We start from the raw sequence: 25,249 nt of genomic DNA on the forward strand, positions 1-25,249 counted from the left end.
CAGGGGAGATGCTCTCATGGTGCCGTATCCTTGAGGTTGGGTAAGAGATCCAAGGTGAAAAAAACTGATTTGATCTTGTTTTGGCTTTGATCCGCTGCTGAGCTATCTCAATTCTTGACTTCAAATCGACTTCAGATGCTGACATCGACTTCAGATGCTGTCAAGGACATTAATCTTGCATAGACTCTTTTTTTACTCCTGTGTGTTGTGCCATAATCTGAATGCTATTCAGGCAACTTCTTTGATATGAGTCAACTCGTAACTCTGAGGTCTGGTAGATTGTTTTTTTTGTTTTCCCAAGATGGTTTAAATTAACATCTGTGCACTGTGCAGCAGGTCCTCTTTCTTAATCTCCTTTTTTTTCTTTAATTTTAAGTGTTTGCAGTTGTGTGTGTGCAGAGTCACTTTGCTGTTGGCTTTGTTATATATTTGCTTGGCTGCTTCTAGATGATCAGAGAATGGCTGCGCTCTCCTCTCATCTTCCACTTCTCTGAGCTGCACAAATATTTGGACAGTGACACATTGACCCCTTGGCTCCTTAGTTTTATGTCTCTGGATGAAAATGATACAATGAATGATGGGCCGCCAACTTTAATATGAGGACGGCAGCGTCGTGAAATGAGTGTAATGGTTTTGTTTTGACATCTGTTTGTGAAATGCAAACCCCCAATGGTGCCAGTGGTTTGATGGTACTCCGCTAAAATAATATGCAACTATAGTTTGGACCGGCTTGTATGCAACAGCAAGGTTTGAATTTAATAATTCAGAGGAAGAAGACATAAAGCCGAACTAAGCAATATTTTTATATTTTATATTTTCCTAAAAATCTGGTTTCCAACAGAAGCAGGCAGCTGATTTTAGAGAAAAGGCTCTGATGAACCTACTGTTCATACCTTCTCAGCACCAGACAGCAGACAGACTCAGTTAGACACTATCTGGTGAACATAGTGGAGCATTTAGCAGCTAAAGAGACAGATATTTCCCTCTGAAATTGGTGGTGGAGACCAAAAACCTAGCAAAAAAAGGTGAATATTGGACTTACATTCATCAGGTGTCCAGAAACACAACTCCAAATGGATGCTCATGTATTTGCATGTCCGCGGCGTCAATGTTCATGCTGCGAGGGATGTCACGAGAACTGATACTTCAGTACCAAGTCGATGGCAAGATTCTGAAAACGTGACGGTACTCGTTTTTCTACGGAACCGTAAATACTGTGTATTTGTGCACTCTGAAATCTGGATACCAGGAACAACTGTCTGTTAGTCTTTGTATCATCTTGTATCTGAGGAGTCCAGCAGGGAGCCAACATGTTCCACAGTGTGTCACTGTCCACATGCTCGATGTCATTTATTTGTACTGTATATTCACTGGAATGCACTCGACCGTCTCCAATCTTTACGAGGACCTTCAGAGTTTCCCTCTGATTTCTGCTCTTTCAGTGTCACCTTTTCTTTGGAATGACGTCGTTCAGTTGCAGGGTCTTCAACCCTGTTAACAATGTCATTCTTTTGAAAGGCTGACATCTTTCTGCTGTGGTAATAGACTTTTAGAAAAACGTTCAGCAGCATTGATGGATGTTGTTTCTTTCTCGCTAGCAAACCACGGTTGAGGAGCAGAGTCGTATCGTGCAGCTGGAGGAGGAGCTCAACCTCAGGAGGGCTGAGATGGACAACCTGCAGTCTAAAATCACAAGCTCTCATCAAGCCGTCGACGGCAACGACACCGCCGCCCCGGGCGACGACACCCAGCCGGAGACCGTCGTCCTGCGAGCACGACTGGTGTCGGCGGGCCGCGAGCACTTCAGGGAGAGCAGCGAGCTGAAAGAGAAGTACGACAAGGCATTAGCAGCGAGCCAGCAGGAGATCGACCAGCTGAAGGCGGCGGTGGATAGTAAGAGCCAGGACGTCAGTGAGATGAAGCAGAAAGTCCAACTGGCCACCAAGGAAAACATGGAGATGATGGACACCTGGAAGGTAACCCTCAGAGACCCACATAGACCTGTTTTTGTCTTATTTAGCAGGGGACAGGGGGTCTTTAGGGGGAAATAGAAGGTCACCAGTATAATCTAATAATCCTCCTCTCTTCCGTCTGCAGGTTAGATTTGACACTTTAATGATTGACCACCAGCGTTCTTTGGAGGACCTGAAGGCCTCGTTGAGTAGCAACCATCCTGCTCCAGAAGGCCAGGAGCAGGACGCCCAGGAGCTGAGAGCCAATCTGGAGAGCCTGAAGACAGAGCACCATCTGGAGATGGAGAACCTCAAGACCAAACACAAGATCGAAGCCGCCATTCTGAGCAAGGAGCGCGAAGACTTCTGCTCTCGTCTCCAGGAGGCCAAAGACCAGCTGGCCGAGGGCAACCAGACGTGGAGGACCGAGCTGCAGTCCAAAAGCGCCAAGCAGGCCCTGGGGGAGGCCGGCGATAAGCTGCAGAAGGCGGAGCAGAGGCTGGCGGAGATGGAGAAGCTTCAGATGGAGCAGGACAGAAGCACAGAGGGGCTGAGGGAGAGGCTGGAGCTGTCGGAGAAGAAGATGACGGACTATCAGGCTCTGCAGAAGGCCCAGGCGGAGAGCCAGGAGGAGATCCAGAGACTGGAGGAGAAGCTGAGGGTGACGGCCAACCAGCTCCAGGCCAACCAGGCGGACCGCTACACATCCCATGATGCAAATGTGCGTGGTGCTGAGGAGACGTGATGAGTAACACATCCAGCACCGAGATATAATGCTGTCATCGCTTTGATTCAAGCTCACCTCTCTCAACACTTTGTCCTTTTTCAGGTGATAGAGGATAATGAAATCTCAGATGAGAAGATGAAGCTTAAACAGAACATCGAAGGTATCAACGTCCATTTATATTAACCATTCATATACTCTATTTTCCTTATATGATTATACATTCTGCTCCATGTTATTACTTCCCAAATTGAAAAAATAATAATAATTGATGCTATTATTTTTGTTGAAGAATTATTGGTAACACTTTCTATGACGCCCATGTCTATAATGTATTATAAACATGCTTATAATGCATTATAACCTGCTTATAGCACCGTATAATTATAGTTATAGGCATTCATAAATATTCATACTTATTTACAACAATAATCATAACACATTATAAAGCATTTTATAATGATTTATAAGGTCAAGTATCATGATACGTCATAATTGCTGGTCACTCACTGTTTTTAATTTTTTTTTCTAGCGATCGTAGTGTATTATAATTTAATTCCCATAGTTGAATTACATTCTAATCATTTTATAACAGTGATTATAATGTAATATAAATATAATAATATATATTATATTTTATATTTTACAATAATATTTTTCTATTTGAACAACTTAATAATAATAATAATAATAATAATTAAACATATATATAACGTAATATAAAGTGTAAATTGTTTGCTTTAAATGAAATGCAAAAAATCATTAAATCTATGTAAGAACAACACACAAAAAATATTTTTTACTTCACTTAAAGCAAACAATGACCACTTAGAGTAACTTATAACCACAATTTAATATACAACCTCACCAAAAAATACAAACTATCCCTTTAATCTCTATTCCATAACTCAAACACAATGTAATGATCTCATGGCTCAAATCACCACAAAAATCCCAATCCCTTCACCCAAAAGGAGATCCGTCCACCAAATATCATGTTGACATAAGATTTGACGATATCCTACCGTAACATTAGGAGATGAGATGTAACTTTAAACCTGCAGCCTGCCCCCTTACGGACTTTATTAGATTTGCTGTGGAGCCTGCATCAGTGCACTTGAACACATTACTTAACTATTGTTTTGTTTTCCTTCAGAAACAATGGAGAAGCTGCTGAAAAGGGAAAAGGAGGTCTCGACTCTCACCTCCCAGGTTGAAGCCCTCAAAACACAGATGGGAGGTAAATGTCATTTATTTTCCAGAGCGGGTCCGAGAGCAGTCAGCCGCCTTTTTCCAGGCGCCCATGTCACGACAGGAAACCTGTAAATATTTTAATCTCTGTAGACAGCTCATGTCTTTTCATACACAATAACGCCGCTAATAAAAACTGCCTGTAGGGGAATTGTAGTGTTTTAGCAGCTCATGTTTGTTATTGGCTCTTCAGCCAATTTGGGTTTTGTTCTGACACATTTCTCACGACATAAACTCGTTAACTACATCATATTTATGACCTTCATTAGTGTCATTCTCTTATTGTTGCTCTGTGCAGTGCCGTGTATGTTCAGCGACTGCAGGCTTCACTTCGTTTTCCGCCAGTCACGCTGAGTTCACTGTGCGGTGGCGTTGGCGGCGGCGGCTCTTGTTCATCTTCACCGTTACATTCTTTGATCATCGCTGTGAAATCTGTCGACAGGCTGTCTTTTGAAAACTTAAAGTTCCCTTCACATCAAAAGGACCCAAAACACACGTCATGTAGCTCAGATAATCACATTGACACACTTTGAAGACGAGATTGTGAATAATTTATAAAAGGGGGGGGGGGAAAACAAGATGAGACACAAAGTGAGGAATACTGTAGTTTCATTATTCTGCTCCGTAAACTGGTTCAAGTTGGGGATCCCTTCCTAATGTGGAGCACAAAATCCACAGTTCAGAGGAAAAGTTAATTTAGTATGAAGTTTCTTCTTTGTGTTCTTGATAGTGATTGTTTGCTGATTGAAATCTTATGTGAGATTAGTTTGACTAAAATAACTAAACTTATTGGTTTGGCTAGACTAGATTGACTGAAATGTTCAATATAATCTGATGACTAAAAAAGGACATTTGACACAGGACTAAGACTAAATAAAAAAAAATATTTTGACTAGTTACATAGGCGACGTGAATGAAGCGAATGACGCGGCACAAACACACGAAATTTGCGTCATTCGTGAAATATTTCAACTCCATAACATTATGTTGAGTGTTGATGGAGCAGTTACAATGTTAGCATAGCCTGGCGCTGATTGATCCAAACTCTATTCAGAAAACAAGCATTTTAAAAGTCGTTTGCTTGTCGTCTTGCCGTCAGACCTGACAAAGCATGAATTCAGACTTTTTACAAAACGGCATCATTATGTAGTTATTTCGGCATCCTTTTGATCCGTTTATTGCAATTAAATCACAGCACAATATGTTTATTTTGGGTTCATACCGCAGTAGCGGCGTGTGGCTGATGGATTCAGTCAGTGCAATGGCACCGTATGTGAATATAGCTCGCCGCCGGGTGACGTTATGAACCCAGACGCGATGACGCTTTAATATATTTGTGTATTTCAACTGTGTATAAACATCCGCTGTTTACGCACCAGTTATTAATACTTCATAGGAGGAGTTATAGTTGTTGAAAGACACATAAACAAAATAATAAATAAATAAAAAAAATAATAAAAAATAAAATAAAAAATAAATAAAATAATTAAAAAGTAAAATAAAAATAAATAAATAAAGAAAAATCCTTAAATCAGCTTACTGCATTATATCGTGTTATCAACAATTCATGAGGTGTTTATATCAATAATAACATTATAAATGCTGAATAAATTGTTATCGACAATTCAAATCAAATTCACAGCAAAGACTTGTTATTATTTCTTTTCCGCCAGCGATGGAGGGCAAAGTTCGCTCAGGGGAAAAGAAAGCCGAAGCCCAGGCCAAGGAGAAGATGCGCTTGGAGGCGGAGCTGGAGACCATGACCAAGAAGTCCCATGATGCCTCTGGGCAGTTGGTCAATATCAGCCAGGAGCTGCTGAAGAAAGAGAGGTACGGAGACGAGGCTGTATTGATTTTACAATCTACCTCGGCACTTACTGGGAGGCTGGAGTGAAAAATTATATCTCTGTACGTTGCACACGAGATCCTCTGAGTCCAGAGGCGATGCATTGATTTTATTGCACGTATTGTCATCTTTAATAATATTATTACTGAATTTTGTAATCTCGACAAAACCCATGTTGGTCTTCACTGTATTAAAAGCTGTATTAAAATGATTTATTGATTTTAGTTCAGCTTTTACTACAATGTTTACTACGTTTACAAGCACAAAATATTCCAGTTTTTGCCCTTATTCCAAAAATGATAATATTCCTGCTAAGCTGTTTACATGGCTAATGAAAATGAATATTCCACTAATATTCCCGTTTACATGCAGCCGTTCATATTCCGATTAACCGGTGGCGAACTCAGCGTCCCTCTTTCATTCCTTCAACCACCTTCTGGAAAAGGTCGGCGTTTGTTCACATCCAAAAACCTGTTGATATCCAAGTCTTTCATAATGTTTAATAGTAGGTGTGTTTTTCCTTTTCTTTTGGGCATGCATCTCTACAAACTGTCGGCTAGTTGGTTTGTGTTTGTGTTTGACACAGTGTGTCGCAAACTGCAGTAAAAAACCCAACTGAGACTCATATAGTGAATGTGCTGTTTACATGTCCAAAGAATGCTCCTAAAACCTGAATAATATCAGTATATCACACATGTCTTAATGACCCGTATCAAATTCACAATATTGTCATATTCTGAATAATAGTGGAATAACACTTTGCATGTAAAAGTAGTCAATGACTTCAGGATGAGCCTCTTGCCTTTTAACATGGCAGCGTGGTACTACGGACACTTGAATGTCAAATGTAAAGAGAAACTGTCAACAGTGGTTAACACTGCCAGTAAAAATTATAGGGAAAACCACAGATGCAACGAAGCAGCAGCAGGCGTGGACTGAATGCCAAAATGAAAGCTCTTCCGTCCCGTCCATTGTACCCACAATTTGAATTGCTTCCCTCAGGAAGGCACTTTTGCCAAGAGCCACAAAAAATGTCTACAAAACAAATGATTTGTCCCGACCACAGAAGAGACGAACAGGCAACAAAAACACAGTTTTTCATCCACTGGTCAATTTTGAGATTTGGGCTATTTTGCTTCTATAACAAGTCTTCTTCCAGACTAGTGGAAAGATTTATTTTACTATTTTGTCTATTTGTGTCTGTAGATTTCTCCTAAATTCACCAAAAGGTACCATTAGATAATGCCTCATTTGCATAGTTAAACATAAAATTTCAGAGAACTTGTAATACAAAAAAATAATTATCTTAATGTCAGTAATCAACTACAATCCATATCTTTAAAGGTTGTTTTCTCTGATGCTCTGAGCCAGAAATCTCCACTTTAGCAGCACTTACATCCACCAAACTTTCCAGTTTCATTCCTCTCTATATTCTGAAGGTTTTTACAGAGGGGTTTGTTCATATATCATTCATAGCCTGATTTATACAACAATTATTCCCAAAAACATGGCGAAAATCGATTTTTTTTTTTGTAGCTGTTAACAGTATTTTCTGATTTATTGAGGTATAAAAAGACATATCTAAAATCCCCTCTGTAAAAATCTTTAACTCTAATATGTCAACAAAATTAAACAAGAATTTTGAACCTGGCTTTATCCAATGTACACATTTCTGTCCTGGAAATGTATGAGAATTAGTGCATATTTCATAAGATAATGCTTAATTTGCATATTTAAACATAAACTTTCAGAAAACTTGTAACACAAAAAAGAATTGTCTTAATATAAGTAATCAACAGGGGAAGTTTCATGGTGATATCTATTAGTTAAATGTTTTACCCTCTTCACCTATAGTGTCTCCCTTTAAATTGTTAAATGCATAGTTAATCGTACAGGGCCACCCCTCGCTGAATTTGCACATTATACTTTTTATAATAGGCATACTTGAACTCCAAACTTGCTTACTACTGTCTTATTTGTAATTCACGTTGATTGTAGTGAAGCCAAAGACAATTTTCCACATTTTGTGGATAATAAAGTTTGTAAAGTAAAGTGGAGTTATTAGCTCAGCAGGAGCTGCATTAGGCTTTTATTTTCCTTTCCACCGCTGCCAACGTTGCAGTGAATAACAACGCACTGCGGTGCAATCAGGACACGTTTTGTTGTGCTGTTCTTTCGAGAGTTGTTCTCCTACTTATACAAGTATCAGCATTTATTGCATTCATATGTGAGCAAGGTTAAATACAATTTCACTGTCCAGCACAGGTAGTAATGAGGATGCAGGGAGTATCGAGTTACTTAAAACTTTTCATTTAAAACTCAAGGGAGATGTGTTCTGTATACAGGCTTTGCAGTAAAAAACACATAATAAAACTTATTGTAAAAGAGTTATACAAAGCAATTAACTTTATAAACATATTCAGCAAGATTCAATGAGCTCTGCAGAAGACCTCTAGTTTCACAACCAGAACCTCGTTATGAATATTCTGCCTACGCTGTTGTCCATATGTGATTATTTATTCATAGTACCTGTAGGGGCCTCAACAGACCTATAATATAATATAATATTATACTAAAATCATATGGGGAAAAACATCTTAAATATGCTACACTGATCAATTAAAACTATAAATCAAGAAATACAATACCACTACTACTACTGATATCTGAGAAATATAAGTTACTTTAGGAGTATTTTATATCAAAGTTCAAAGTTGCGTCGAGAATTATTGTGTGATTTGTTAAAAAATACTAGTTCTATAGCGTTATTTTGTGTAATTTTTTTATTTGAAATTGGCATAATAAAACAAAATAAAATAAACAAAAAGGCTAGCTGTAACAGGCAGTATTTTTTTATTTTTTGTACAACTCAAATATTATTCTTGAAGTCACAGAATTGAGAAATACTAAAAACCTTTTAGTAAAAAGTTTTTATTTGTGCAGGTTTAGCATGAGTCTTAGGTTTGCCTTTGTGTTTAGATTATTGCAATCAGTTGTTATAATTTATGATCATTTATGACTTTATAATCTCGCAAATTTGTGATTTTTTTCTCGTAAATTTGCCACTTTAATCTCAGAGAATATCTGAATTATTTTCTTGTAAATTAACGACGTTTATAATCTCGCAAATTTGTGATTTTTTTTCTCATAAATTTGCCACTTTATTTTCAGAAATCCAAAAGATTCACGCCCCGACTAATAGGTGCATTATATTGGACACATTTCATCATATTTAATGTTTTCTTCTGCCATTGAGTAAACTGACTAAGTGACATATTTTATGGATATTTCATATTATATTCAATGCAGAACAATATCAGTACAGAGTAACTAATAAAGTGTACAAGGGCAGGGTGAATACCTGAATACAAGTTATATTCACAGAGTTTTCCCTCACTGCTTAACAGCCTTGTCTTGCATTAGAAAAGTACACAGTTAAAACAACCAAAGAGCTGATAGAACAATGATCAAGCAAGAAGAAAACACTGAATTTGTCAAAAAAGAAGCCTAAAAACATATTACAGATAGATGATTGTATTAAAAGTTCCTAAAAATAACAGGAAAACACATCTGATGTGATATTCACAGGAAATAATCACTTGTTTTACAAAAACTTCCTGCGGTTACTGCATTCACTCATTGGATTAATTGTACCGTTTATCAGTTGTTCTGTACCGTTATTGAAATGCATTGAATATAATATGAAATATCCATGTCCCTTAGTCGGGTCCTCTAAGGAAATAGATTAGGAACCACTGCACTAGAGGTTTCTCTTGCGTTCAGCCAGCAGATGGAAACAAACTAAGAGCTGCCAGACGTCCACCTCTCACAGATTGCATTCAGTTCTTTCTGGCACACTTTTCACCGACAACCTCCCAAAGACCATGTTTGTTGGTTAAGCTCTGCGCTGACAAGTCTGGCTACGTTCTGATAATTCAGGTCATTATTAAACCACCCGAGTGGAAAGAGAAAGTTGTCACAATATCATAGCAGACGTGCGAGGCTTTATTAACTTCACATTCACATTCAGACAATGCATTTTTCAGTAAAGCTGAAGGAACTCTACAGATTGTGTTACATTATTGGCTACCTTACATCATGCACTTCTTACATTATTGATGGTTATTATGACGTTAGTAAATGCTACAAGGCACTAAAAATAAGTGCTTCTGGCTATAGCAGGATATTTCCTTGTGCATCATCACTGCAGCAATTATGCTGTATGCAATAAAAATATATACCATCCCTTGAAAAATTCAGTGGGTGGGCCTTTGAGTTAGTGTTAGTGTTAGTGTTAGTGTTAGTGTTAGTGTTAGTGTTAGTGTTAGTGTTAGTGTTAGTGGACGGTGGTTTCATTAGCGTCCTTAATGCTCCCGCTGCTATTTTCAGTCTGTGACATCCTTTTTAAGAAAACAAACTAGTACACTGCCTCGAGACAGTCAACTTTGAACGCCGTTACACTTTTCTATCTTTGGAAGTTGACAAGATAATTCAAGGAAGCCAATTACGGGCAAGTGGTGTGGTACAAGAAATAATGATTCTTAGAAGCAAACAATAATACAGTCCGATATAACTATGCATGTTACTGAAACAATCAATGTTAGGTGAGCACAGCCCTGTTATGGCATGAACACACAGGTTAAAGCCCCTTTCCCACTAGACAAAAAACCCACTAACATCTGGCTTTTGTCTTCAGTGGGAAAGGTTACAATCTGCATTCAACAATTAATATGCTTTTTCTTAAAGCCACCAGACTCCATTGACAGAAACACTAATTTTTACCTCGCTGATCATTGAAACACTACACATTAAACATTACATTACACACAACATTCAAACTTGACAGAAAGAAAATAAAACTCTCTTTCCACTGTTCCAACAATCACCAACTCTGGTTTGAGTAAAGATATTACTGACTATATTTTATATATTAGAACAAAACGTTTAAATCTCTTCAGCTCCACAGACTCTTATTTCATCATCTAACTAAAAACCCATTCAAAAAACCCACTGACTTCCAGACGAGGGAACAGGAAGTGCTAGAATGCAGACTCATTTCTGGGTTTTAGCGCTCAATCCTGCAGCACTCTGTGGGAAAGGAGTCTATCGCCTATTTTTAGCGAGTTTTCTTGTGTTTAAAAAAAACTGCATGTCCACGCTAATTTTTGGTTGGAAGAGGGTATAAGTTCGGCAATGGTCAGAAGGGCAGCATGCATGAGGCTCTGTACGAAACAGTGAAGAGGAAGAAGACATAATCAGTAAGGTGGAGGACATTGCTTCAATAATGAAAAATCAAACAAACTTTTCCTTTCCTTAAACCTGCATTAAAGCTGAAGTATTACTTATACTTATATGTAGTATAAGATTGGAGCAAATATGATTAAAAAAAGTTATTTTTATAAAACAGTCGCTATATCGTGACAGTAGTACATGAAACAGGTAACCTGAAAAACATCATGTGCCTCTGTGTCCTCCGGTGCTCCTAACGACATCTGCAAGATTTCACAGACCGGAGGAAAACAAGCAGTAAGAGCTGATATGAGGTCTGCTGTCCAGCAGCTGTCTATGAGAGCCGGCTGTCAATCACTCTTGAACTCCGACCAAACGGTCAAACTAGGCAGCGCTGATCAAATATGAATCAATATTATGTTACGTTAATGCCTATTTCTCTCCTCAAATGTTTTCAGAATCATCTTGTAGTGCACGGTTTAGCTGTAAAATGAGAAAGTTTGTGACGCGGCCGCCGTTGTGAAATCTGGTGAAGGAACCCCAAGTTCACATGACCGGAGCACAGCCAATAGGAACGCTCTCTCAATGAACTGACCTGTGATTGGTCAAAGTCTCCCGTCACGGGCTAGATTTTCAAAGCCTGAAAACAGAGCCATGAGGAGGAGCAGAAGTCTAGTTATCTCTCAGAACACTTGAATTACAATATGCTGAAAGGTTATTATGGAATTTTTGCCCAATGATGCCAAAAATATACTGACTACTGCTACTTTAACTTATTCTTATGTCCACTTGGGGGCAGCAGAAACAAGCTGTGAACATATTATCGCGTTATAAACTTGACATCCTACATATAGCTGTCTGACATGCATTATGAAAGGAAAAAATATTGAAAGATCTGGCCCAGAGGATTTCTTATAAAAAACAAAAATGTGGCAGATGTTAAAGTAGCTCACCCCTTTGGGTAACCTGTCGTGCTCTGATCACAGAATACTGTTGTCCAGCGTGTATGTGGTTCACTGATATTAGTATGCGAGCAAACAGCCAAATATGCACAGACTGTTTGACTATGAGAATGCCAGTCTGACATGTACAGAGATGAGGCCGCCTCCACAATCCCCACTGGCCAGACTGGCTAATGTTTTATTCACATCCTGGGTTGGTACGCTCTTAAATGATAATGACCTTTGTGCAAGGTCTGAGCAGCATGTACGACTGCCTCTCTATCATTATTGCTCTTCGGAGCGGTCAAGTTCACAACAACGCTTGTGGAAAAATTGGTTCTATTTTTCTGAATATTACCAAACAGAGTGGTGTCTTTGTTTCTTATGTTATTGCTATGTTTTATTCCAGGAGTCTGAATGAACTGAGGGTGTTACTGCTGGAATCACATCGCCATTCGCGGGACATGGAGAAAGACCTGAACCGAGAAGTGCACAAGGCCGAGTGGAGGGTCAAGGAGCAGAAACTTCAGGACGACATCAAGACCCTGCGTGATAAACTGCTTCTACTGGTGAGAAGGAACGACTGTGTGATGATAAACTAACGCTACTTCTGGGCTGAATCAACCCTCAACACTCAACAGATGTTTTTTTTCCCCATTCTAGAGATGTTGTTGTTGCTATTTCTCAATATCTATGTTTATACAGAGTCCTAAAAGGGAGCTGTGTTTTTATGATCCCTGAGAGGACATTTAGTATGTTTGAATATGAAAATGTGCTCTTTAAATAATGTGAATAGTGAATCACACATAACGGTAGCATGACGGTTTAACAGCGTACATTGGCTGACATCTTCCTGCCTTGTCTCCGTTTGTTTTAGGGTCGGGAGCGGTCTTCACCTGACCAACGGCGGTACTCCATGATGGACCCATCTGTCCTGGACTCGGAGGTGAGCCGCCTCCGCCAGCGGCTGCTCAGCACCGAGGACGCCCTGAGGAACGCCATGGAACACAACCAGGAGGTCGACCAGCTGGTCCTGGCCATGCGCAGGCATCCAGACAAAAGCCCGGTAAAAACCCTCACCTTCACACATTCAACTAGCAGGAAAATGATGGCAGCTTGGGAAGAAGTAGATATCAGAAGGGATGCTTGTTGATATGGAAAAACTAAGATTTTGGGGTTTTAAAGTCTATTTTAAAGGGCCAGTGTGTAAGGATCTATTAGCAGAACATGGAGACAACACATGAGGATTGCACTGTAATGGCCGCGGGAGATCGTTCTTACGATAATGAAACGCCTTTGCACTAGATTTGCTTATAAAAATGAGCATATTTCAAAAACAAAAAAATTCGCATAGTTCAAATAAATTATGGAGTGTTAAGAAATATTTTGAGCGTCTTTCTTTAGTTCAATTTTATTTAAAAAACAACAACTTTTTTTGTATTTTTTTTTAAATTTGTGACACAATTTCAAATACTTTGTCAACTCTTATGGTTTATTAACTTAACACAACTTTTTAGCTTAAGTTGTACAGATTTTAGGGATATGGAGACTCTAAGAAATGACATCACAAAAAGCAAATATACCAATGTAGGTACTGGTGGACTATTTCTATTGCAGAGTTCAAAGGGTTAATTTCACCTACAACACAACTAAATCATGTCCAGAGTACATTGACAATCGCTGACTGTGTTTTTCAGGTGCACGGTGCAAATTCAGCCAATGGAATCCATCATCAGGAGTCAGGCAGTCCTCGAGATGTTGGTATTATCTCATTCTATTTAAAACAATTATATGGTTTGTGATGATATAATCAATACCTTTCAGTGCTGAGACATCTCGTTTTCTTTTTGGGCTTTTCAGGAGCAACACTGATATGAGCAGAAGAGATCAGAAGACTGAACTGGGACACGCAGAGGTTTCTCCTGATCCTGCGACAGGGAGGATTTGAAGAAGATTTCAGTTTACAGTTAATACCAAAACGGCGAATCTCTATCTCGAGTGAATTTACGTTGCAGAAAGCACCTATTAGCCAATCACGAAGACCGCTTAAAGTACTATAAAATATAAACGGGAAATGGACATGAAGAGATATTATCGGTACAACTCCTGAGAACGTACAGTATGGCAACTTTTGATGCTTTACAGTAGTTAGAAAAATTTCAATCTACAAGTTGCCGGGAACTCTGTGACAATTCTTAATTTTGAATCAGAAGGCCAAAACGGCTGATGGACAACGATGTGAAGAACTGAAGAACTGGGTCTTTGGTTTGTTTTATTTATTACGTTTACTTTGCTCCTCAGCTTTGTTATAATCCTCTGTGGGTGAGCTGTCTTGGCCAGTGATACTCAGAGCAACTCTTCAAGGATGACTGACGGTTATTTTTAGGGAGTTTGGCTCATTTGTCACTTAACCTGATGAGAGAATTGGTATTGGACTTTAGTGTACAATATAATAAGTCATTGTGGGAAGTATTAAAAAGAACCTTTAAAGTAATACCACACCTTAAAATCTTTTTTTTATTATAAAACACAAACACAGTAGGCTTGCAGAGTAGCTGTAACAAAAGGGTTTTGTTTCATCCCTCTCGGTTATGATCAGGTTGATTCCAATGGTGACCATTTTTTTTTGGTTGGAAATTTTGTTTTTAAACCGTCCACCAGAAAATAGTCTGCTTCTGTCTCAAACCTCACGTACTGTTTCATACTGAAAAATACTTTTTTTAAAGCAGTCCAAATTAGGGATGTCACAAGAACCAACACTTCGTCACCAAGTCGATGCCAAAATTCTGAAAACGTGACAGTACTCATTTTTCTACAGTACCACAGTTACCGTAGATACCGCGGGACAAGAGCTCGAGAGTAACGCCGTACCGTTGTTCGAGAGATGATAGAAAATTTCCCTGATGGGGCACCACCCTGTAGTTCACCTGGTAAAGCAGGCCCCCCCTGATGATGCTACATTGTGAAAGCCACAGGAGTACACAGCTAGTTAACGTTAGCTGTTAGTTAGCAGCTGATGGGCAGCACAGTCCTGCTCGGCTTAATAACGGAGCTAACAACTAACGGACAGGAGGTTGCATTAAGTTACAATATGATGCCTTCAAGCTCTATTCAGGAGAAATGAGCATTGGGCGAAGTTTAAATTACAACGTTATCATGATGTGTTCAAATGTAATCTTGTAAAATGTAGTTTCTGGTGAGAATCTAGAGGCAGATCATCAGGGATTAATAATAAATTCGCAAAAATCAGTATGTTATAAAGGAATGTATGTTGAAGTACATGAGATTTTATTTATTTATTTTATTAACATCTAGGCTACAAACAAATACCACAAAATGCTCCGTTGTTTTTTTTTTTTTTTACTGTGGCATTGAATTGGGTATCGAGAATCATTGAATTTCACTGGTATCGACTACTAAATTTCTGGTTTTGCGATAGTCCAAATTATTTTTTGTCAGTTATAAAACGTGAAAAGAATGTAATTGGGGCTGTGTATCGGATACGATACATATGATACAGGGGTTACGATTCAAACCATGAACTATGTTTGAGGTGTTGAAACACAACAAATCACAAATGACTGCTTATTATAAAATCCCCCATGTGCACACTAGGAGAGAGTTATGATGATCTCAACCACCAATCCTCTCTTTGGGTATCAGGTATGGTGGCTATTGGGCCAATCTTTCCTAAAAAAGTATTCCCTTTTTAGCCATTGCACATCAGTGGACTTCCTGCTACCTGGAAGGCCTCCTGATTTCAGCTCTGAGTTATGTTACAGTATATTATTTATAGAATGAATATAGTGAATTATTCCAGATTTTTTTGCGTTACCAATACACCTCTCATCAGTAATTATTTTATTTACTGTGGACTATGTATCAGTACAGACTCCATCCATCCATACACTGGTATTAATTATACGGTACAACATAATGCAGAAGCTGTATCTAAATGTCCCTGGATTACTTGTGTTAAATAGGGGGCTACTGAAGGGCTGTCACAGGAGCTAAAAAACCCAAACAATGGATGTCAAATGTTACGCTCATCCTTCCACAGGTTGACAACATCTGGATTTCACTTGCAAAAATGTGTATCATTTATACTGTAAGTCTTCCAAATATTGTTTTATCCATAACTAAACAACTGTTTGTAGTTGGTGATACAGGAGACGTTACACAGAGGTGAGTGGTGCGGGAAGTTTTGCAAAACATGTAGGGTAAGACATGTAGGGCAGGCGCTGGTCAGCTAAGATAAAAACCTAAATTTTTCCATTGGATATTGTACATGGCCTTTTCAGCTGGAGGGTTCATACCCTTTGGATTATTGCTGCAATGGTTTCGGAGATTGAGTCATTAAATATTAACAATGTGGGCAAGGGCTGGTGGTGTTTTATTTCACACTCTTCCATACTGTCACTTCTGTATGTTTGTTTTTGAGGGCAAAGCGTAGATATTTCTACAGAGTTGAGTCAGATTTCATACCACTAAGAGGTCTGTGGTTAGGGAAATTCTGCCAGCAACCTTTCTCCATTTCTCAGCCACACAAGGTAAAATAAATCCTGTGTTAAATCTCTCATCTCAGGCAAATATTTGGTATTGAAATGACTTCACGAGAAGAGGAGGCAATAAATCATTTTCTTTTTGCGGTGAAGCTCCTGGCACCCAGACACTGCATGTTTGTTTACAATCATCGGATTTCTAACCTCCACACACACATATCACTTTTCCTTGGCAAATGTCAGGTCTTATCCACACGTCACCGTCAAAGTTTTTTTTTTTTTGCTAGAGGGCAGATTGGTTATGGTGGTGACATTTGAATAAATAAATGATTACTTATTTGCGGAAGCAAACAAAAAGTAGAAGCACAGGCACAAATCAAAGTTTTACCTATGGTGAATTATAGTGTAACTTCATATTTCATAGTGGTTTAGGGGTGTTATTTATTATAAGATAACTATATCCTTTCCCCTAGGATATGAACTTTACCCTATATTAAACTGCTATTTTAGGCAATCACAAGAGCTGTATGGCATAGCTGTTATGGCTATAAAATCCATATATACATACAGGATTAAACGGAGGGAAACTATGAACAGATTGTTATTATGCATACAGATAATTTTTAGGATTATTATTATTATGTTTATTATTATTATTATGATTATTATTATGTATACGGATAATTTGTAGGATTCTTATTATTATTATGTTTATTATTATGTTTTATTATTATTATGATTATTATTATGTATACAAATTATTTTTAGGATTTATCCAAAGTGGATATCCATCCATCTTCTGATAGTAAAGGTTGCTGACCCCTGCCCTAGGATATGAACTTTACCCTATAATAAACAGCTATTTTAGGCAATCACAAGAGCTCTATGGCTATAAAAATCCACTTTGGATAAATCCTAATGTTTATTATTATTATGTTTATTATTATTATGTTTTATTATCATTATTATTATTATTATTATATATACTGATTATTTTTAGGATTATTATTATTATTATGTTTATTTTTCCCCCATTATTATTATGTTTTATTATTATGATTATTATTATGTATTCAGATTATTTTTAGGATTATTATTATTATTATGTGTATTATTATTATGATTATGTATACAGATTATTTTTAGGATTATTATTATTATTATTATTATTATGTGTATTATTATGTTTATTATGTTTAATATTATTATGATTATTATTATGTATACAGATTATTTTTAGGATTATTATTATTATTATTATGTTTATTAGTATTATGTTTTATTATTATTATGATTATTATGTATACAGATTATTTTTATGATTATTATTATGTTTTATTATTATTATGTATACTGATTATTTTTAGGATTATTATTATTATTATTATGTTTATTTTTCCCCCATTATTATTATGTTTTATTATTATTATGATTATTATTATGTATTCAGATTATTTTTAGGATTATTATTATTATTATGTGTATTATTATTATGATTATTATGTATACAGATTATTTTTAGGATTATTATTATTATTATTATTATGTGTATTATGTTTATTATTAATATGATTATTATTATGTATACAGATTATTTTTAGGATTATTATTATTATGTTTAATATTATTATGATTATTATTATGTATACAGATTATTTTTATGATTATTATTATTATGTTTATTAGTATTATGTTTTATTATTATTATGATTATTATGTATACAGATTATTTTTATGATTATTATTATTATTATGTTTTATTATTATTATGTATACAGATTATTTTTATGATTGTTATCATTATTATGTTTATTATGTTTATGTATACAGATTATTTTAAGGGTTATTATTATTATGTTTTATTATTATTAGGATTATTATTATGTATACACATTATTATTATTATTATTATGTTTATTATTATTATTATTATGTATACAGATTATATCCATTTTGGATAAATCCTAAAAATAATCTGTATCCTATACATTAAAACCACCCTCATGCAGTCTATGAGGGATTTCTTAAAGCAAAACTGACAGTGTGAAGTTGCAGACAGTGATTTAAAACAGTCACACTCCTAATAATAAAATAAGAATATAATATTTCCATGTAAATTATAATATTCCCTGAGGGTATTTTCCAGAGGTTTTCCTCTCCGTTAATCCTGTATGTAAATCACAGCCAATAGATGCTGTTGTTGAGTTGGGCTGGGATTAGCAGGAGGCGAATGAGTTTCAATTTTACTGGATTACAGAACAAAGAAAGGGGGAAAGGGACACTCTAGCTCTGTTAAAGGGAAAAAAAGAAATAAACTAAAGCAAAAAAATACACAAATAATACACTGTTGATCGAAATCAACACTGTGATGATCTGGATTATGTTTTGTTAGCAGGACGACACACAGCTCCAGTGTGGATGAGCTGTTTTCTGATGGATTAAAACAGGGGGAATATAAAACCTATTCCGGGATTGACAGCAAGCAACAAGGCTATTTAATCGCTAATTAAGGTGAGATTTTCTCTATTTATTATAATATTCATGAGCGGATATGTCGTTTTTCTTCCACATAACGCGTTGTTGTGTGTGATTGCACATTTAGAAATTACAGATTATAACCTGGAGGATTGGTGGGAGGAGATGAAAGGAAAGCTAAACTAAGCTAACTAGCTACTGTAGGAGCTAACAAGGACTAATGAAGAAGGCTCAGACACACTGCACAACTGCGCATGCGCAGTAGAGTCGGCCAGCTTCTTCAGTTACACTGCGCATGCGCAATACCTCACACTCTACACATCCTTCTTTTTATAAACCTTGAGTGTAAGCTAGCTAGTTAGCTTAGCCAGTTAGCTCGAGCGTTATTATTATGATAACCGTTAGCTAATTAGCTAGTTAGACATAACGTTAACGGTGAGTAGAGAAGATTGTTGTTAGTTAGCAGTTATTAATCAGTTTATATATATATAGAAAGAGGTAATTAATCTCTGTAACCTTTGCTTTGTGCCATTTATTAGATTATATCCTCCATTGAGTGCTTTCACTGATAAGAGCTTGTACAACAAAGCAAAGCTAGCTAACAGAGCTGTTAAAGCAGAAAGACTTCAGCAAAAACAGGTTTAATATAGAAACTAAACAGCCTTTATTGAGTTAATTAGATTAAGATGCAGCAATAAAACCCCCACTACATAATGACAGGTTTAGATGAAGTAAAGTGAAAGTGTTTTGGTGTTTTATTCTGAGTGTTTTCCTTCTTTATTTTTGCTCTCAGCTGTCTGGTTGTAGAAGAGTCAAAGTTTTATAAACTGGGATAAAAACTTTTGTCAACTGTCTGTGCGGATTTGTACACACACACACACACGCTCCTTTCCTTCAAGAGCAGACCTTGACTTTATTTATTGCACCCTGGTTTCATATCCTGAGCTTTTCTTTCCTCCTCCTGGGGTCCAGCTTTTCAGAGTAATCCCTCTCCTCTCCTCTCTCATGTGAATTTAATAGTAGTAGTAGTAGTAGTAGTCTCACTACTCCTATGTGCCTTACAATATCTTGTATGAATACAGTATCATGACAACTCCAGTCTAAAACAGTTACACTGTTTGTAATGATACACAACAACTACAATAAGTCATGATATCTAATGATCAGAAGTAATATATAACCAGTTACTCTGAGTATTTGTTACTCTGATAAATGACTTAACATGCTCAAGTTATATGGCTATATTAACCTGTCATAAACCTACTGAATTGTTGGTATGATATAACACAAATACTCTTATAAACACAGTATTTTGTAAAGTATTGTCAGGAGCAACACAGTCTTGAAAGTCATGAAATGTTTGATTCGTATACATAGACACAAATTTCCCTTTTTTTCCGTGACGCTCCGTCAAATTGACACGTGTGTGAAGCAACACGTGTCAATTTCTGCTCCAGTCTTTTCAGAATAATAACTACTAATAACGACTTAGTATAATAACTACTTAGTTAGATCGAATTGGTTAGGCTTAGGCAACCAACTACTTGGTTAGGTTTAGGAAAAGATGGTGGTTTGGGTTTAAATAACACCGGAAGTGCTGTAACTTAAAGGTCCCATATTATGCTCATTTTCAGGTTCATACTTGTATTTTGTATATGCGTATGAGTATAAATCACCCGGGACACCGACCCGGGTGATTTATAAATGTAAGAAGTTACAAACAGTCCCTTTTAAAGGTCCCATATCGTGCTCATTTCCAGGTTCATACTTGTATTTTGTGTTTCTACTAAAACATGTTTACATGCTTTAATGTTCAAAAAAAACTTTTATTTCCTCGTACTGTCTGCTTGAATATACCTGTATTTATCCTCTGTCTGAAACGCTCCGTTTTAGCGCATTTCAACGGAATTGCAACGGGATTGCGTTGCTAGGCAACAGTTTAGGTCCATGTTTACTTCCTGTCAGCTGATGTTGTTTACATACACTGCAACAGGAAATAAACTGTGACACATTTAGAATGTTTACGTTTAAAACCGTGTAATGGTCTAAATATTGTATATTTGTGACATCACAAATGGACAGAAATCCTAAAATGCACAATTTCTGAATACGAACTTTGTGTATTTCTCTGTATATTGAGCGTTTTGATAGTTTAACAGTTTTTATATAGTACTTAAACCTGCTTTATAATATAAAAGACATGAAAATTCAAAAGTATATAACTACTAATTAGTATAATAACTACTTAGTTAGGTTAAGGAATAGATCGACGTGGTTAGGCTTAGGCAACAAACTACTTAGTTAGGTTTAGGAATAGATGGTGGTTTGGGTTGAAATAACACTGGAAGTGACACAATTTAAGTACAGAAGTCACCTGACAAATAAATCAACGCTTACTTCTGGTTTCTCACGGGACACAAGCACCGGTCTCCTGGGCGAAAGTCTTGTGTTTTTTGTTTTGGCGCTCTTTATACTTCCCGGTTCACAATTACGTGGATTACATACGAATTGATTTCGTGCTGACCATCACGAAAAAAAATTGTGTATGTACACAAATCAATACATTGAATTTTGTGACCATTTCAGGAGAAAGAAAAGGAAATGTGTAAAAGTGTTCCTATGATTATGAACTATTTGTAACTGTATGGCTATTTTCAATGATAACATAATAACCAAGCAGGGCTATTAGGATAACTCATGGTTTATCCTATTAACTATACAATATTGTTGACAAATATTATGCTTAAATTTAGTCAAATCTAGGCCTGTGCAGGAGGATTGAATGTTTTATTACTAATATGTGAAGTCCTTTATTACTATTGAATCTTGCTTGGCATCGCAGCAGTTAAAAAACATAACATCAGTGATGACATTCCCAAAATGCCACAGCCTCAGGCACAGGTTGTCAACAAAGGGATTATGTTATTGTTTGCTGTAATCATAAATTACACAGTAGTTGTCAAACCACACCCCGACTTACTGTAATTTACACTGTAGGTGTGTCACAATTGCAGTTGTACTTTTTCTTTCTTTAAGAAATTAACCACTGCCCATTATTCAATTAGTAAAAGGTCAGATGTAAGCCACAGAGCTCTAAAAGGTGAGCAGGGTTTTTGTACGAAACATTTGTTTTAGGACCCTTCATACCTGTGGAGTTCCCACACATAATCCCACATAGTTACACGTCCTCTGAGGACTGTCTGGGCATGAACAGACTACACATAGCAGACATCTCTCCGACCCTCCTGTTAGTCTTCTTGCACCTGTTAGTCTCACTCTTATCCTCGTTACATCACCCGACCGGCACAGTGCCAGTTGAAGCCAGTTGGGCGAGTTGGGCGTATTTCCTCTCCATTTCCAAAGGGCACGCTGACCTGAATCTATAAACAAAATAACAACCAACAACACGGACAAATAAACACATACTGTACTTGCTTGTTGTTGCTGAATCCAAATGTACGATACGGCCTCTGCCAACACTTATAAAAAGATGAAATGACCCTGTGGAGTTATCTTGTCTGTGCTACTCTTGGTAAAGGGATTGTGTGTATCCTTGAGGTCTAACAAAAGGTGTTGAATGCATGTCATGAAAGCAGCGCTTGCCGTCTTACAGCCACCTGTAGATCAGAGGAACAGGGTGAAACCGTTGGCAGTGTGTCGTGCATGCGTGTCCTCATTCATAAAAGCCTTAGAGTTTTCTAAACATCCTCAATGGTACCTTTAAAGCTTACCACAGCATCTCCACTACCTGTTTCTAATTCGCCAGACTAATGGAAAACACCCGTGTAGGTGTGCAGTAGGGCAATTTACGACTATTTTCATTGTGGATTAATCTGTCGATTATTTTCTCGATTTAGTTGTTTGGTCTATAAAATGGTGAAAAATGTCGATCAGTGTTTCCCAAAGCCCTAGATGACGTCCTCAAATGTCTTGTTTTGTCCACAACTCAAAGATATTCAGTTTACTATCATAGAGGAGTAAAGAAACCAGAAAATATTCACATTTAAGAAGCTGGAATCAGAGAATTTAGACTTTAAAAAAAACAAAAAACATTTGCTCAAACTGATTACCAAAATAGTTGGCAATTATTTTAATAGTTTTTTCATGTAAGCATAAAACTTCATTGGTCACCTTCACTGACTCGTGTCGACATTATTTGCATTTGTAGCCAAAGTACCTCTCTGTCAGTAAACGGCTTCATCGCATTACAAACCTTTTTGGGTCCACTTAGACAGGTTTTATGCCGTGTTTGAGCCAATTCACTTAGAGGTTAGCTCCAAATGGCACGCCGGCAGTTTGCCCAGGATTTTAAGATGCAGGGAAAACCCTGCAAGATGCATACATCGTAATGGGACATCAGTAGAAACATATTCAATTCTTAAAACATACCTCAGTGGGTTTTTACACTCATAAAGTCCATTAAAAAAGCCTTTTTTTACCAATCAGACTGGGTCTTTATATGACACTGAACAGTTCCTGAAAGACAAACAAGTTACAAAACCTGTAGTTCCCAGTAAAAAGGATTGTTGGCTGGTTTTGTGGGCTCAGAGAATAAGTGAGCTTTTCATGGTTTGGATGAAATCACAGTGAATAATAGTGTTGGCATGTCCACAAACTTTGCGTCATCCGCTATCAAGAGAGCAACTGCAGGATTTGCATCTCAGAATCTTTTTTATTTTTAGCTTCATAGTAGACTCGTGGCTTTATTTATTAACGTCGCTCCACACTGAACTGCTCAATATCCACATAACAGGACTGTGACATTGTGCTTCCTCTTGCAAAGCAATTGACATGGCATTATCGTGAGCCTCTGCTTATCCCCACCTTTCTCCTCCTCGCTACTTTCCTCTGCCTTTTAAATATGTGAGGGAAAGAGGCCATCTATTTCGAGGCCGTAATAATTTGGGAGGGGGCTAATGTTTGCTGTGGCCTCAGGGGAGGCAGATTTAGATGGCCAATAGACTTGGCATGCTCAGACTGGTGCAGCTGAACCCCACCGCACACCACACCACACCCACCCTCCTCTTCCTCTCCCTGCCTCTCTCTATCTCTCTCTACCTCTCTGTCCTCTCTCTATTGAGTCAGTGGTTTGGGCTTGCCAGAGGCTAGTATAATGGTTCCCAGTGTCTGGAGAGATTAAAGGCCAGAGCTGCATTGTTCAAATGCCCCGAGATTAGTTTCCAAGGAGACGGGTTTCAGTTGCCATGAGAACATAGTGCCTGGCTTTAGCCGAGCCGTTTTTTTTCTTTAACAATTCCTGTCCGTTCGCCTCTTTACTTTAATTTACATTGTCTATCTTGTTATTTGGAGTGTAGGTTATTTTGTCGTTTCAGTTCAGATGTATTGTTGCAGTTACACCGCGGTGGTGCTCTGCATGCAGGCAGCGGTTGTGGAAACTCGAGGGCTTATCTTGGTCATCTTATCTCTTTTTTTCCCCCCGCGCCATCTGTCAAAGAGAGAAAATACAGTATAAACGGGCTCATGTGACATCATGTGAGTGCTCTGATTAGCCCCAAATGACAAACGTAAGATCACAAAACCATAAGTTGCTGAATTCAGATGGATTTGCCTTTTAGCTACGCCAGCTGTGTGGCTCTAGGGATGTTGGTGGATCGACAACTTTGGTCCAGACTTGAATAGCTCAACAACTATTGGAAGGATTACTATTGGTGATCCCCTGACTTTTCCTCTCAAGGGTTAACATTTGTGGTTTTGAGTGAAATGTCACAACAGCTATGGATGGATGGATTGCCAAATGTTCACATTGTCAGCACCTCTTGTGTGCGTTTCTCCTCTCTCTCAACATTGTCATTGTGAGCATGTCAACATGATGTTGTTAGCATTTAGCTTGGCGGTAGAATCTGTCTTGTTAGTATATGAAATATGCATCATTCATCTCCCAGCCTCCAGTATCAGATCGATGCTCGGAATGCACGCTAATACTTTCCTAAAGTCAAACCAAATGATGTCAGCAGAGACTGCTTTGAATGCAGGTCACTGCTGCTGCATGTGTTACGTGAATGCGTGCTCCATGTTACACTGTGGCTTCCTGCCTGAACTGTTTTCATCTGGTCCCCGCAGCAGAGGCATGGCTCAGATGAGGAAGCTGGCATGTGATGGCATCAGGACAAACTCCCGGGGCGACCCGCAGGCCCCGCTGGTGTCAGCCAGACAGGAGATCCTCACCAGCCTGGTGTCCGCCCTCGACTCAGTGGTACGTGCCGGATCAATGTCATTTCATTTTGGGAGATCTTATTCTGTGGTGTCAAGGTTATTGACAGCTGTTAGCAAATTATTAGAAACTTGTTAATAAACAGCTACATTGCATT

General features: G+C 37.7%; 2 protein-coding genes and 1 long non-coding RNA gene across 9 annotated transcripts in view; 2 read left to right on the forward strand and 1 right to left on the reverse strand.

Moving 5' to 3' along the window:
• Positions 1-16,317, forward strand: part of clip2 (CAP-GLY domain containing linker protein 2) — a 41,709-nt gene extending 25,392 nt beyond the window's left edge. For 3 of the 5 annotated variants that reach the window (XM_074609984.1, XM_074609986.1, XM_074609989.1), the window contains 9 exons: positions 1,599-1,976; positions 2,098-2,673; positions 2,782-2,839; positions 3,833-3,916; positions 5,601-5,757; positions 12,353-12,512; positions 12,821-13,009; positions 13,641-13,704; positions 13,804-16,317. In XM_074609984.1, the coding sequence (XP_074466085.1) occupies positions 1,599-1,976; positions 2,098-2,673; positions 2,782-2,839; positions 3,833-3,916; positions 5,601-5,757; positions 12,353-12,512; positions 12,821-13,009; positions 13,641-13,704; positions 13,804-13,820 (1,683 nt within the window). In that variant the 3' untranslated portion in view covers positions 13,821-16,317. Of the gene's footprint in view, positions 1-3; positions 55-1,598; positions 1,977-2,097; positions 2,674-2,781; positions 2,840-3,832; positions 3,917-5,600; positions 5,758-12,352; positions 12,513-12,820; positions 13,010-13,640; positions 13,705-13,803 lie in introns of all 5 variants that reach the window. The other 2 variants (XM_074609988.1, XM_074609985.1) reach the window with 2 other exon arrangements.
• LOC141752250 (uncharacterized) overlaps positions 1-25,249 on the reverse strand; it is a 423,479-nt gene that overhangs the window by 202,826 nt on the left and 195,404 nt on the right. The gene's annotated exons all lie outside the window — the stretch shown is intronic.
• Positions 18,635-25,249, forward strand: part of gtf2ird1 (GTF2I repeat domain containing 1) — a 29,895-nt gene continuing 23,280 nt past the window's right edge. The window contains exons 1-2 of one of the 3 annotated variants that reach the window (XM_074609992.1): positions 18,635-18,956; positions 25,002-25,134. In XM_074609992.1, coding sequence (XP_074466093.1) covers positions 25,009-25,134 — 126 coding nt within the window. In that variant the 5' untranslated portion in view covers positions 18,635-18,956; positions 25,002-25,008. Of the gene's footprint in view, positions 18,957-19,304; positions 19,356-25,001; positions 25,135-25,249 lie in introns of those variants that run through there. The other 2 variants (XM_074609990.1, XM_074609991.1) reach the window with 2 other exon arrangements.

Source organism: Sebastes fasciatus, chromosome 16, assembly GCF_043250625.1.
Source record: "Sebastes fasciatus isolate fSebFas1 chromosome 16, fSebFas1.pri, whole genome shotgun sequence".
Lineage (NCBI taxonomy): Eukaryota > Metazoa > Chordata > Actinopteri > Perciformes > Sebastidae > Sebastes > Sebastes fasciatus.